This window comes from Aythya ferina (assembly GCF_964211825.1).
Source record: "Aythya ferina genome assembly, chromosome: 4".
Lineage (NCBI taxonomy): Eukaryota > Metazoa > Chordata > Aves > Anseriformes > Anatidae > Aythya > Aythya ferina.
This window is the reverse complement of record NC_140300.1, coordinates 30,266,895-30,281,221: the sequence shown is the minus strand read 5'-3', so window position 1 is coordinate 30,281,221 and position 14,327 is coordinate 30,266,895. Positions and strand designations below refer to the sequence as shown.

Genomic DNA, 14,327 nt, shown 5'->3' with positions numbered 1-14,327 from the left:
AGTTGCGAAAAAGCACAAGTGCAGATAAAGCCACCTGAGGGGCCCCTCCTCGTGTTTTGCTGTCTCAGCAACATCCCTCCAATAAATAGGCATAAGCATGTGCCACTGTAGTCTTGAAGAGAGGGAAAAGACACAAACACTTAGGTCAAAATCTGCATGTTCCGGCCATGCGGCATGGCCCCATAAAATCACGGTCCCCACACTGTCCCCTGCCTGCCAGTGCCTCGTCTTAGATGCCTCACCGCCCTGCGGGGTGGCTGCTGGGCTGCCTGGCTCGCAGGGCAGGGATGCCCTGAAAGCTCCTGGGTCCTCCCTGTTACGTAAAGCTGTTGCAGCTACCTGCCAGGCCTACCGGTTGCCCTGCAACCTTCCAAATCCCAAGGAGTATCTATTAGACAGCTTCCTGGAACAGCGCTCCTATTCACATCTGCCGCCGGGGCTCCGTCAAACGGCCAGCAGAAGTCAATAAAACGCAGCTCATCATGGGATTTGCCGTAACAATGGGACACAAACAGACTTAGTCTTACGTACAGAAATGATGTCAAACAAATTAGCTTTGCTCGGGTTAGTCAGATGCTCTTGCAAAGCACGGCCCTATCTTCTTGTGTCTCAACCCTGGCTGTGCTATTTCTCAGCAGGAGCTACCAGGAGGCATCTTTGTGCTGGAGTCCTGCAAAGAGAAGACAGAGGAAGAGTTCTTGGATTTTTCTTCGCCTGCCATAGCAAAAACGATGACAGAATACCACAATAAAATAATTCAAAGTGGCAAAGAGCAGAGCATATGTCGTAAAGTGACAGTGACAAGCTGTACCACTCCCAACCCCGGGTCACATTGTGGCTCTTTGCCTTGGGAAGCTGAAGGCAGATCAATTTGCAAACAGAAACAGTGCTCCCAGGAGGTCTGCAGCCCCTGCACAGCATGAGGGATACACTCAGCACTGGGCTCCTGGACATGCTGTGCCTGGGAAGCCTTCCCACAGCTGCCTCAGCCTGGCTTCCCATCCTCAGTCTCTCCTTGGCCAATGACAAAGCCACCACACGGTATTTTGGGTCAGTCATGGCCAGGAAACACAGCCACATTTCAATTTCTAGTACTCACAGAACCACCTAGCTGTGCTTCTGCCTGCTAAAGGACAAAGCACTGTTTAAATAAGAGTGCCAAAATGGAACTGCTGTTAGGCAACCTGTTTGCAAACCTGCACCAGATAAACTCAACATGAAGATCTCATTAAAATGTTGTGTTTAAGTGAGTCACTGTTAGATACAGAACCCAAATGTGGCATCTGCATACCTCTGACTTGAGTTGGAAAACCGATCCCAGAGCTACCTGACAATTTCGCAGGACTCCTGATTGCCAAAATGGGGAAAAAATTGGATGGCATCTCCCAAAAGGTGGCTTGGCAAGACACGCCTCAAGTCCCACGTTCAGCTCGTCTTGAACTATTAGAGAAGACGAGCATTTAAAACTGTGTTTACCCTGGCTTGTGAATTTCTCATATTTTTAAGATTAAAATTTTAATTTGGCCAACTCCATCAAACTAACAATCAATTGGACCAGCTATACAACAGCCTCGGTGTGGTTATGTGACCTGTTGCTTCTACAGGGATGTAACAGCAGGACGCAGACCATAACCCATAATCCATGAGCTATATGGAAAAATCCCATGATGGAGAGCATTATATTTGTATTTTTCTGTGCCACTTACTGCCTACATTGTGCCTTTCTCTTCTATGTGAACATTTATCAAATTGAAGCCCCAGCAAGGAAGAAAAGAAAAGATTTAGATGTGAGACCATGAAAACATGATCGTAGGTGCTACAGATTTCCATCCTTTATTAATAAGATGCCTACTGAATGGCTACCCTGCCTCGGGGGTCTCTTTCAGGGTCTCTTGCCAGGCCTCATACCTCTGCTCTTTCTTAATAAAAGCAAAATATCGGGCTGCAAATGGGAGAAAAAGCCATTACCTAGGCCATGTAAGGGCAGGCCAAAGGCCCAGGGTCTACGCACCCATCTTGTTTTCTGGGATTTAGATCAAGTGACTTGGCTTCCCTGTGCCTCTGTTTCCTCTCATTTCATGGGTCCTCCTCCAGAGGAGGCACAAACCAGCAGCAGCAGCTGTGCTGCGACACCTCCTTCAGCTCGCTGAGAGCTGCTTCTCAGAGCCTGCTCTTGCTCACACTCACTTCAGCGAGAGTAGGAGCAGCCCAGAGCCTAGTCATAGTACAAGATTTTATTGCTGTCATGATAATTAATGACTACTTACACTGAGCTTTTAATGAGTAGCTGCGCTTTTCTGTTTGTTTGTTAACTGGGTCGTAAAGGCATCCTGAGTGATTTCCTGGATTTATAGTACAATAGGGACCTCTACAGGTGCTTCCCTCTCCAGAGCCAGGCGAAGGACATGACGTGCACGAGCAGCCACACGTCACTGCAGATGCCATCAGAGCTCTACAAACGCAGTGACCAAAGCACTGAGCTGTGCAGACAGCACTTTCAGTCTCTCAGTCGTCAGGCCAATTTGCTCTCTCGTGCCTTTGAGCCACCCAACACCTTGAAATGTAAACAATAACCAGTACATTCCCCCCCTCCTAGTTTGTCATGTTCACTTTTCTCAAGGCTGCCCTGAAATTGTTCTGTTCCTGGCCAGGAGCTCCTGAAATGAGCAGGACTTCCACAAACCCTGCACACAATGGGTTGGAGCTAACCGCATACAACCTGCTGATCATTTACTTGCAAATGTGAATTGTCTTTTTTTTTTCTCCCCTCCCAAGTACTGGTTTGTTGTCATACTTCTCAAACAAAAACCTTGTCCTCATGTCATACACCACCCAGAGCTCAAATGAATATTCAAGAAGAAACTCATGTTCTTGCCTTTGAACTTTCATCTTACCGAGAATTCCCTTCTTTTCCCTCTCTGAAAACTACTAGTGCATTATCCATCTACGTGATAACACCATTTCTTAAGAGCGCTAAAAGGACTAAAAGGAGCAAAACCATGACCTATTGGCTATAGCACAAGAGGCTCTGAGGAGTCTGGATTCGCTGCCCTGACGCCTCTCACTCACGTGAAGTTAGTCCCTCCTCATCTCAGTTTCCACAGCACATCATCCCAAAGCACTGATCTGCTTCACATGGATGCTGTGAAGTCAAATCCATTAAGTTTCAGAGGTCATTGCAACTATTCTTAACATAATTATTAAATTCATTATTTTGCCAAATTGGCTTTCTCTTTGAGGGATGCTTTTCCAACCACAGCACATTACATGGACCAGAAATGAAATAAAACAGAACTAGTGTTAAGAACTAAAAAGTCAGAAAGTTATGCTGAGCTATATTATTGTTTTTGCCTGAAATAGAGAACTGCTAGCACTTCACCTCTAGTTCCTAGGACATAACCCAGCATTTATGGCTCAAACGATGCCCAAGGAAGCCTTTTGCCAGCCACATGAACACAAACCTTTCTTTTTTTTTTTTTTTTTTTTTTCCTTTTACTACACACTAGAAGAAGCTGTTCTTCCATTTTATGTGAGAAGGATCAGACACACTGCTGTGTTATCATCCCAACTCTGCTCTCTGTTAGCAACAATACATGTAAGAAAAAACCTTCTCTGAGGGAAAACTCTCCTACCTGCCTGCCTGCCACCACATCTCTCAGACCAGCTCCAGGAGCCTCTGGCACTGCCTGCTGTTGCTGACTGGCTATCAGACGAGTTGGGCCAGTGGCCTGGCTGCTTGCATGCCCCCTGCTCAGGCTGCTGATGCACTCATGGGTGATCCTGGGCACTGCTGGGAAACAACAGCACCCCCTGTCAGGAAGGTGGGACAGTTTTCAGTGCCCACAGGGACACTTTGTGCACTGACTGTCAGCCAGCAATATGCTTCCTTCCAAGATTAAGAGTAGTGTTTTGCCAGGACACTCATCTTTTCCACAAGCTTGCATCCCAGCATTTTAAATGGGCCTTGCTGCCAGCAGGTACACTGCGGGCTACCCAGGTACTTCAGAAGAAAACAGGTGTCAGATGCTGGGGAGGAGCTCAAGTCCCAGCCAAGCATTAGTGACAAAGTGCACCCAGATGTTGAGGGTGGATTGCTGCGAAGCAGGGAGAGGGTTTGGTGGTATATAGACAGCTAGGCTCAAGTGATGCACTGCGAGGCATCGTGGTGTGGATCCAGCAGCCAGGATCGCGTGCAAGGCAAAGGCAGGTCCCAGTCTTTAGCATCTCTCTCTCCTCCCTGCTGAGCTGGTGCCCCCACTAAGCCTGACGCAGGGGTGCCCAGAAGCCACGCAAGCACAGGGTCTCCTCCTGAAATGGCAGCGTTTTTGGCACGTGCAGCTAATAGGAAAGAGAAGCTCACAGCTCTGTTAATTATGCCATTACAGAAAGAGTCTGAGCCCGATAAATGAGACAGGAAAGACGATCCCGATCCTCTGACGGGCCAGTTCTGCAGGAAATTCAGCACTGTAAGCAGCAACAGACAATACTAGCCCAGTAGCACCTGTCACTTATCAAGGCAGGGCTCAGCACAGCTGACTCCACGAAGCAATCTGAGGCAGCACAGACTTCCTCAGCAGGGTCACTGCATCAAACAGCTGAGTGATTCATTCCTGCAGGGATGCCTCAAACACAGCTTGGGCCTGATGAAATCCCTTAGAACAGCAATGACAAGGCTCTTCTCCCACACGGGCTACAGCCCGTAGACACTGTGCAGGCTGACAGAGAGAACAGTCATCTGTGCTGGTGCCACCAAGCTGGGATGTTTGAGGAGCTGGCAGCCTGCTCCCACATCATGCTTTGGCACAAAGGACATAGCACCCAAGTGGTGAGGAACCCACATCTGGAAGCCTCACTACCAATTGGAAAAAGAAAATAAAAAAAATAAAGCAAAGACCTCCTTTCTCTTCCTTCTTCCATCTGTCTTTCCATTTTACTCTCCCTGTGCTTAGACCAAGTTTTATTTTGCATGCCATGGACTCATCTGGTATTTCACTCTTGAGGTTTTCTTCCGTTAGCACAAAACCCCTGCAAACTTTCACAGACAGCCCTCACAGAGCTGCCTTGGTCCTGAAAGCAAACTAGAAAAAGCTTCCTGCCAAACTGGGGCCTTGAAATAACCTCCCTTTTCAGCTGGCATCCATGTTCTAGTTAAACATAAAAAAATATCAGTGTGCACTTCTCTAGGTACAGAGTATCTCTGTTTTGAATAAATACTTTTCAAGAAGCACTTCGATGTCCTGCAGTGCACCCATTTGGCCACCAGATAGTGAAGAACAACAGCGAGTGGATTCACAAATCGTTAAAACACACACACACACACACAAATCCATCTCTCTGCTGACAGCTCTTAAGGACAAAAGAAATTCCAGCTGTTCAAACTCCTGCCTTGAAAACTCCTCAAGCAGCTGCATACATGCACTGAAAAAGTGTTCCTGTGAATGGCTGCTCCATGACAGACTTCTTGATGCAGAAAGATGGTTTTTCTACACATGAACGCAACACTTGCAAGGTGTGTACAGGAAGGGACACTGGAAAAGATTAATTTGCACGACGAGTGCTTTGTAGCTTTTCCTCTTTTCGGCTTGTCCAGCGATTAAAATTTCTCAGAGATACAAGGAAGATCTTTAACCTGTGTTTTCCTGATGACGTGCAGTTTTTAACAGGTACTTCAGTTCAGCCTTTGGACAGTGTGTGTGTGCAAGGGGTGAGGGGTGTTTTTTGCACACCTATGTGCATTTGCACAGGTATTAACATCTGATTGCTCTCTCACTACATACAGGTGACACAGAAAACAGGGCAACAACTGAAAGCTGACTTCAAAATCATGTCCAATCAGGGTGATGTGCTGTGGGTTTTTTTTTGTTTGCCCCCTTTTTTTTTTTTTTTTTTTTTTGCATGAAATCAAGAGCTGAGACTCAGTTACTGACCAGGATCCCCCATGTGAGAAGCCCACTGAACTTCTGAACACTCAAGTGCTCAGCGTGCATTTACCTCCTCAAAATCCAGCCTTCCGTACACACTTCATCATTACCATTGTAGTCTCACAAATACACAGCTTATTATTATTATTTTTTTTAAACAAAACACAAATGACAACCATCCTCTGGTAAAAATGAACTCGCATAACAAAGAAATTGAACCTCTCAGCAACGCATAGCAATTTATGAGCCTGCATTATTCCACAAAAATCCCAAAGATTGTTGAGGTACCTATCTGCCTTTTCCTTGTAGATGACTAAGCACAGCAAATTTGTCTACAATGTGCAACAGCTGAAATGAAAAATCTCTGGGAGCCATCTCCAGTCTCATCAGCAATGGCAAATCCTCCAAATGTCAGTGAGAAGTCACAAATAGTGCCACCATCCTTACAACCAACTCAGTCTCTTCTCCTTGAACAAAATCCTCCGGCCTTCGCATTTCTTTGTAGGAAAGACGAAGAAAAACAAGCACCTGGTAATAATCTGTCTGGCCATGATGAAACAAAATCCCTGTGGCCATTTCTTTTTTATCTGAGTGGTCACGTTGTGCACAGGATGTGCACAAGGAGTAAAATGAACATGCTTCCTTGGCAAAGCTATGCTAAGTTGCATAACAAAATTCCAGATTCTGTAGCAGCTGGAGTCTTGCTCTGAAATCACTGTGCAGCAAAGCAATGTTTTGCATTAAGTTTCAGCAATGTGATGAGCTGCTATATGATGTTTAGGAAAACTTGTGTTCTTTGTCATGAGCACACTCCATAATCCATTTCGAGAAAGATGTTGATTTCCTTCTGTCGTCAAAAACGTTAAGAACTTGCTGTGTCCCAAAGTGTCATAGTCTGATTTTCCAGAAATTGCATACCTGTTATTCCAGATTTTACTAAGTCTCCAAGAACAATGTATTTTCCTCAGTCCAAAGCACTTGATGATTTTGTCCCATACGGCAATAGAAGCAGAATCCAGATGGCTTCTCATCAGCACATGATGTTCAGAATACAATGCCATTATGAAACAGGTTGTTTCAGGGAAGGAGAAAAAAAAAGACAGGAAAGACCAGAGCAGAACACTGTACTAGGGCTTGAAATGACCAAAAACTAGATAAAATGACTCAGTCCTCCCCTGGACAAATACGAACCGCAGGAGAGCGCTGAGAAGGCTGCAAGTATCCCTTGCTGTTCTGACCTGCTCATCTAGCAGCCTTCACTAGAAATATCAAGTCTTTCTTCAAAAGTGAGTGGAGCCCAGCAGTTCTGCAGCAGTTCCGTTTACACGCTCGCTCCGTCACTCCCTTCATTTCACCTCGTCAGCGAGGCTGGGGTACCTGCTAGGTGGCGGGGGGTGGCCCTCCAAACAGAACCGCCTCTTGCCTACAGGCAGATTGCTAAGTGTCCCAGCGCCACGTCTTCACAACGCCGTCTCTCCTGTGCAGACTTTGTAGGGCGATTTCAATTTCCTGCATCTAAAATGGAAAAGGTTGTGTCATTTTAGCCAGACACCTGTAAAACCCCCGTAGTCTGAACAGAACTAGATGTAATTGCTTGATTCATTTAAGTAGCCCCAACAAAACCCACTTTTAGCAAAGCTGCACCGTGTTATACAACCGGCAGATCAGAAAGCAGAAATATTGAGCGTCAGCTCCTTTAAGATCACACAACAAATGTAAGAACATGCTCCCAATGCCCTTGTAAAAACTCTGCACAGCTTTCCCCCCCACTGTAATTCAGTTGAACAGAATGAGAAGGTTACACATCTCCCGTACCTCTTTCTTACGTAGCAGTAGATGATGGCAAGTATCCCACTTGTCAGTATCCCTACACCAATTCCCACAGCAATGTAGCGTTCGTAAGAATTATGTGCGTAGGAATTTAGTGTTAAATGTTCACACCTCTCTCCATTATAACCTGCAAGGCACCTACAAATTAAATATACACCGTGTAAAAATTACTCAGAATATCTTAGACTTTGTACTTCAGAAACACATGTTAGTTTTGAGTAGTTTTAAACAATTTAGAACAAGTCTAAACTAGGATGGACTGAATCTGGGACTCAGTCAGAACCTCTTCAACAAGACCACCAGTTGTCCCAGTCTATCTAGGGTATGTAAGCAGCTGTACAGTAATGGAGTTGGAGCTGTCATCCTAAAATATCCTGTCCCCTTTGCTGCGCCTGCTGTGAACATTCTTTAACTATGGTGCTAGTTCTGATCTGAGATGCCACTGAGGCTGTGGATCTAGAGAGTTAATTCTCCCTCTTTCTTCCTTAGTATTGTAACAGCACAGCATTATTGCTTTGTCATCAGTCCTGAGCCAGCACAGCATCCGAGACTGTGCCAAGCTTTAAGCCTGCAGATACTTCAATGCCACTTGGAAGTTGTGCTCTGCTGAAACTTGGGTTACATTACAACAATAAAGCATAGCAGAGAAAGAAACGAGGCTAATTCTGTAAGAAGAGTACTTATCAACAGTGTTATTTACTTGCAGATGGGTTTCCTCAGCTCACTGTGGAAAGCGCAGAGTCCATTAATGCAATAGCTGTGGTGTTCTTCCAGACAGGTCTGCATAAGCTTCAAGAGCCTCGGCTGCTCTGTGTACTCTACTGTCAAAGGGGAAAAAGCCGCATTATATTTGGAAAAAAAAAAAAAAATCGAGTAATTCAAAAATATTTTCACAACTCAAGAGGAACAGACAGCTCCTGCAGAAAGACACCTAATATACAGATTCACTGGGATAGGTCTCTTGACAAACGCTGCTATCAGAACAAGCTTCTAAGATCCACCAGCTTGACTTTGGAAGAAGAACAAACTGCAAGTAAATTACTTGCTCTTGAGGAGTGTGTAGAAAAATGATGATGGAATATTCGCTCAGGGGGCTACGGGTACAATGAGAGCACTGAATTATTCTTAGCATGCTTCCCAGTTTGAATTCAAACAATGAATTCTTTTCCCTTTTCCTCCCAGCACAAGACAAATCACTGCACTCCTGTCTGTCAGTGCTGCAGCTACAATTAAGCGAGGAATGGTGGGATTGCTCCCTCAACCTGTTCTCCATGGTCTCCTGTTAGCAGAGTGTCCAGTTATGGTTTGATTAATCTGTCACAAGAAAAGGGCTGCAGCAAACAGAAAGAAGGCTCAAAGTGAGTATCAGTTTGAACTGGTCTCTCAACCCAATTTACAGCAGTCTCCGGTGGGGTGGGATGTCCAGTGTGTTACTATCTGAGGGGACAGTTCTAAGATGACTGAAGATGATTTATTTCCTCACTGAGCCAACATCAGCAGCAGCTTTCCGTTAGGACCACAAGAAACACAACATCAGGTGGGAAGGTGACAAGGTGCCCAGGTCTGCTCAGTGACTAACCAACGGCGCAGCAAACAGAAAGCCTCCTTTCTAAGTGCTGAATCAAGGTTTAGAAAGCTTATACTGACAAAACAATTATTAGATTCAGGATTAACACCACCAATTCCCCCCATTTTCTGAGCCAAGTTCAGTGTGAGTCGTTTCACAGCAGGAATCCACTCGTGCACTCAGATTGAACAACACTGCTTTGAAAATAGTGCCCCCTAACATCTTACAGAGAAATCAGACTTCCAGCTTATGGAGAGGTCTCTAGAGAAAAAGTCTTCTCGAAAAAGAGCAGAGGGATTTCTTCTTTCTCAGGCAAAGCTACAGAGGAGAAGGAAAAGCATGTCTTCATTTAAAACATAATTCTTTGGGCTGAGAAAACAGCATGTTTCCAGCACGTTCCCTAGTCTTGTAAAAAGTAAAAAGAAAGACTCACAAGTGCCTCTCGATGATTTGTGGAGAAAGAAGTCCTGAAGCTAGAAACGCAAGGCCAGAAGCTGTATTACCAGCTGCATATTTTTGGCCTAGTAATCCAGCGACAGACAACACGTGTGCTCTGTGGGAGATGTCCAAGCTCAGTCCCCATCTGTACAGCACACTGCAGCACAGCAGAGGGGGCCTGAAACAACTCCCAGGTCAGCCCCGCATGCAGCAGCACTCAGTGGTGAGCTTCATGCTCCCACTGCTAGGTTGCCAAAGCATCCCTCCTGATTTGCACCACCTTTGCCGAGAGATGGCAGCCTTCCATCCAGCCACTCCTGGAAGAAAGCTTGCTTAGTGCACACAGACACTTCCCCGGAGTACCCAAGTCAGCTTTGTCATCAGAAACTAAGGTCAGCCTTGAACAGAGGCCTGCCTGGAAAGCGCTCAAGACAAACATCTCGTAACACAGGCCACAAGCGAGTGAGCTCGCCCTCCCTTACTTCAGGAGCGAGAGCTTTGTCCAGTGTGGGTTGCAAGATCCCATCTGAAGTGTACGCACGCAAATCCCAAGTGCTAATTATTCTGACATTGCAAAAGTACAAATGATTACCTTTACAAGAATGATGAGTCTCGAAAACAAAAAGAAAGATTTTCTAACCCATCCCAGAGCATTATGCTAATTCATATCACATTATCCACCTAGATACTAAACGAGCTGTTGAACAAACACATCCATGTGCCCTTTCAAGTCACGTGAGGAAAGAAAAGCATGCTGTGTAAGCACCCGACAGCTGCCTACCACTGAGTCATTCCTGCAGATACACTTGGCAAGATCCGACATGAAATCAAAAACGACAGGAACCTGGAAGCCCGGGCATGCCAAAACTGACAGACCGGCTACCAAAAGAGCGAGCCACTAAGACCACGACAGCTCAGCCTTAAGGTATGGTGTGCCAGGGAGGAACGGGAGCGTCAGGAAGGGGAGGGAAGGGGTCAGTCCCAGGTTTGGGACCTCCCTTGAAGTCACACAGAGGAAGCGGCTTGTGGCAATGAAGGGGCCTCGTTTTTCCCCATTAAACCAAGCCTGTCCCAAATTCTGGCTGAAAATTTCACTACAAAAGTTTCATTTTGGTTGAAAGAGCATCTGAAGTTGTTTGTCCCTGCTTTGTAAGCTCTCCACACGTTTTTTCCCCCGACTGATCACAGAGCCTAATGCTTCCCAGTGCCAGCACTGGTTACACTGGCCTGCCTAAGGTATAACAACAGGAAACTGGACGTGGTCTTGTAGATGGGATGAAGATGGAGTTATTCCTCGAGCAGAAGTTAGGCGTTCCCCACAAGCTGCACTTCAGTCCTCAGAGGACTTGCAGTCCCACAGAAAACTGCTGTTTCCTCTAGTGATTCTTACCCGTGAATTCAGTTTCTCTGGTGACCCTTCAATCATTTCTTTCTCATCTTCTTGCCAGAAATCACATTTTCTGATTTATCAAGGGCTGCATATAAGGTACACCTACATATGCTTTTAACTACCTGTGCAAACGTGTGCTTGAAGGGCTATACATTTGTGGTATTACTGAGGAAAACACGCTCTCAGCTAACAGCACGGGGACCTAGTTGATTTGCACAACTGCAACTAGCAGGGAACAAGTGCAGTCATGGTTGTGTTCCTGTAAACACAACTCTTACTTACTAAAATATGACCCATAACTCCTGCTGGCTAGAAATAATACAGGGTACGTATCGAGTCCCAACAAATACGGCTACTTCACTATACTCCTGCACTGGAAGAACTGTGTCAGACACATCCACTAGGCCAGACCACAGACGCTGGGCTAATAAATCAAACTACTGCAGTCAAAAATCAACACCACCTTGACTGTTACAAGTATGTAGATGTGTGTGCAAGTGCATATACATATGTATTATATATATATACACATACACACAAAAATAATACAGTCCAACACATACAGCATGTGTACGAACGTGCTTGTGTCTATAAAACTGTACCGCGTTGACAAAACAGACACAAAAAGAGAACAGCAGTTTGACTTGTTATGAGAAAAATAAAAAGCTTATGGATCTACTAAAAAAAGCTTGCAAGACATCCCAAGATGACTTACAATTAGCAGAAAATGATTTGTATGCATGTTTATGTTCTTTTAAAAGTACAAAGACATTAATAAGTATCACAGTTAAAATCCTTTCCTCCTTTACTGACCTGCCAAAACCTCAGTTCCAGATCGCACAGGTCTCCAAAAGTAATGACATCACTAGCACCTGAAGTAACATCAAGAATGCAGCTTGCAGGATAAACACAGCACTCTGGTCTCAGATGTTGGCAAGTAAATAGCTTGAGTTCACATTTCAGTCAGAAAAGAAAGTGAAGAGAGCGCTAGCACTCTGAAAAGGGCTGGGGAAGCTGTGATAGCCGAAAGCAAAACTGCAACAAAGAAAAACTACTGAGTAACCGTAATGAGAGGCATCACTTTAAGTTACGTTTGCTGCATTCTCACTTCAGTGCATAAAGACTCAGACTGAAGACAGCTAGAAACCAAGCACTAGTTAAAACATAAATGACCAGTAAAAGTGTAGATAATCTATCCCAAATAGCCTCAAAATACCTTCCCCTAATTATAAAAAGGGTTGGATAAGTGATTCTTGAGCTAGTCAGCAACGAGCCTACCACAGCTGAGCAACAGCCATTATTTCAGAGAGGATTTTAAGGCTCCATGAATAAAGTAAGCTCATCCCACACGTACAATATATTCAAAACCCAACTTCGTCTAACTGACAGGAGCCTTACAGCAGCTATTAGCATAAAACAAAATAAAACCTATTCAGTGGCAGATTAATAGAGAAAAACAGAATGGAACACAAATACCTTCAGTGTTGTTTTTTGTCCAGTTATTCCACAACTCTGTGCTGAGGGATGAAACAGTAATAGCTGATTCTTCACTCAGTGCCCCCATTGCTGTGTAATGCAAATAGATGCTTACTGTAACAGAAAAACTCAGCATATCTATTCAAGGTTCATTTCATTCAGAAAGCATTTACCCACTTATTACAAATTCTGATGCAATGCAGAAAAGTAATAACAGCTCATGTAAAATGTTCCTGCCTCAAACCTCCTTTTGTCATGGAATAATTATTACGATTGTGAGAGAAAAAAATATATCATTTGCAGAAATCCAAAATCCATCTCCATTCAATTATCTATGTAACTTCTGACAAGGCTACCTGCAATATATTACAGAAGATATTACACCTACTTAACAAAGTAGCCTCTTTTCCAAGTCTAAATTATTATTTATCTGTTAAAAACTTTGTTGAGGTTCACATTAACTAAAACAATGCTGCTTCACAACGTCTTTGCATGTTTTCCACTCCTACTGCTTATTTCAGGTAGAGTGAGCTCCTGCTCCAGAAAGCCCAGCGTACTATGCCATAGAAAAGCCCCCTCCAAACCTACCTTTCAGCAAAATATAAATTAGCATTCCAAATGCCATTGCAGGCAGCTGCTTTAGCACCTTTTCAATTCTTCTTTCCAGGTAGCTCGTTTGCTCTGCTTATCTGTGCTCCCGTGTGTTTTCTCTTGCACTTATATGCCATGAAGCGTCATCTGCTGTTCTCGCCAATCAAAAAAAGGTGCATCTGGCAACAACCTCAGCCCCCGGGGCAACCACACATTTATTTAGGAAACTACTATTATCTAGCAATGGGATCAGGTTTTCTTTTGAAACCCTAGTTTCCTATTACCTGTGGGCATTATTGTGCATGCAAAGATGCAGTTTTCAAGAGCCCTGGTATGTGCCAGAGCAGATCAATGAAATACAGCAAAAACAGAAGCGAGCAAAACAAACAAAAAAAAGATGTATTGTGAACAAGGTGCTCTTTCTTTCCCTTAGCAATGCAAGTCTTGTGGTAATTCCAGGCAGATGGTCAACATTCAGCTTGCTGCCACGGATTTCAGGAAGCGGGGTCCAGCCCCTGCTTTGCCCCGGTCCCTTCTGTGCCCCAGTTTGCTGCTATCCTGACGAGGAACTGCGAGTGCAGCTAGTGCAAGGAGTAGGAAGCGATCAGACACGCAGATAACGGCTGATGTTCTCCAGCAGCGACTGCCAGCAAGAGGCCTTTGATCACAGGCTCTGGGGAGCCAGAGGGGCGTGCTAACCACTTTGCATTCAGCCTGCCCTGCGCACAGGCCTCTGAAGCAAAGCAGGGCACCAGCCCCATCAGAGTCTGTGGTTGTGCAGGGTGGCAGGTGGGAGCCAGCAGAGTGCAGAGAAAACAAAGGGGAGAGAAATACTGGCTGAAAGAGGAGGCTGTACACGGCCACGCCATCATTCCTGCTGCTTCTATCCAGCCACGAGAGCGCATCGCTCCCCTTTCAAGGAAGTGGGTAGCGTAATGAGAGCAATCATGGTTTTTACATCAAGTATTTGTAGGTCTTTAAGACATACCTGACATACACAGTTCTTGTACTAAGCTGCTCTCCACAGCCCTAAATACTCTCCTTTGTCACAGGCACCTTGGAACAAGTAGGACTGGTCCCTCCAAAGGGTTCTTAGGCAGCCACACACACTAGA

The 14,327-nt window shown here is 45.0% G+C and overlaps 1 protein-coding gene across 5 annotated transcripts in view; it reads right to left on the bottom strand.

Annotated features, from left to right (window-relative positions):
* LOC311435952 (epigen) overlaps positions 1-14,327 on the bottom strand; it is a 65,030-nt gene that overhangs the window by 13,272 nt on the left and 37,431 nt on the right. For 3 of the 5 annotated variants that reach the window (XM_084517529.1, XM_084517531.1, XM_084517528.1), the window contains 3 exons: positions 8,452-8,569; positions 7,737-7,889; positions 6,049-7,436 (listed from right to left, as the gene is read on the bottom strand). In XM_084517529.1, coding sequence (XP_084373655.1) covers positions 7,382-7,436; positions 7,737-7,889; positions 8,452-8,569 — 326 coding nt within the window. In that variant the 3' untranslated portion in view covers positions 6,049-7,381. Of the gene's footprint in view, positions 1-6,048; positions 7,437-7,736; positions 7,890-8,451; positions 8,573-12,622; positions 12,713-13,210; positions 14,323-14,327 lie in introns of those variants that run through there. The other 2 variants (XM_084517533.1, XR_014692504.1) reach the window with 2 other exon arrangements.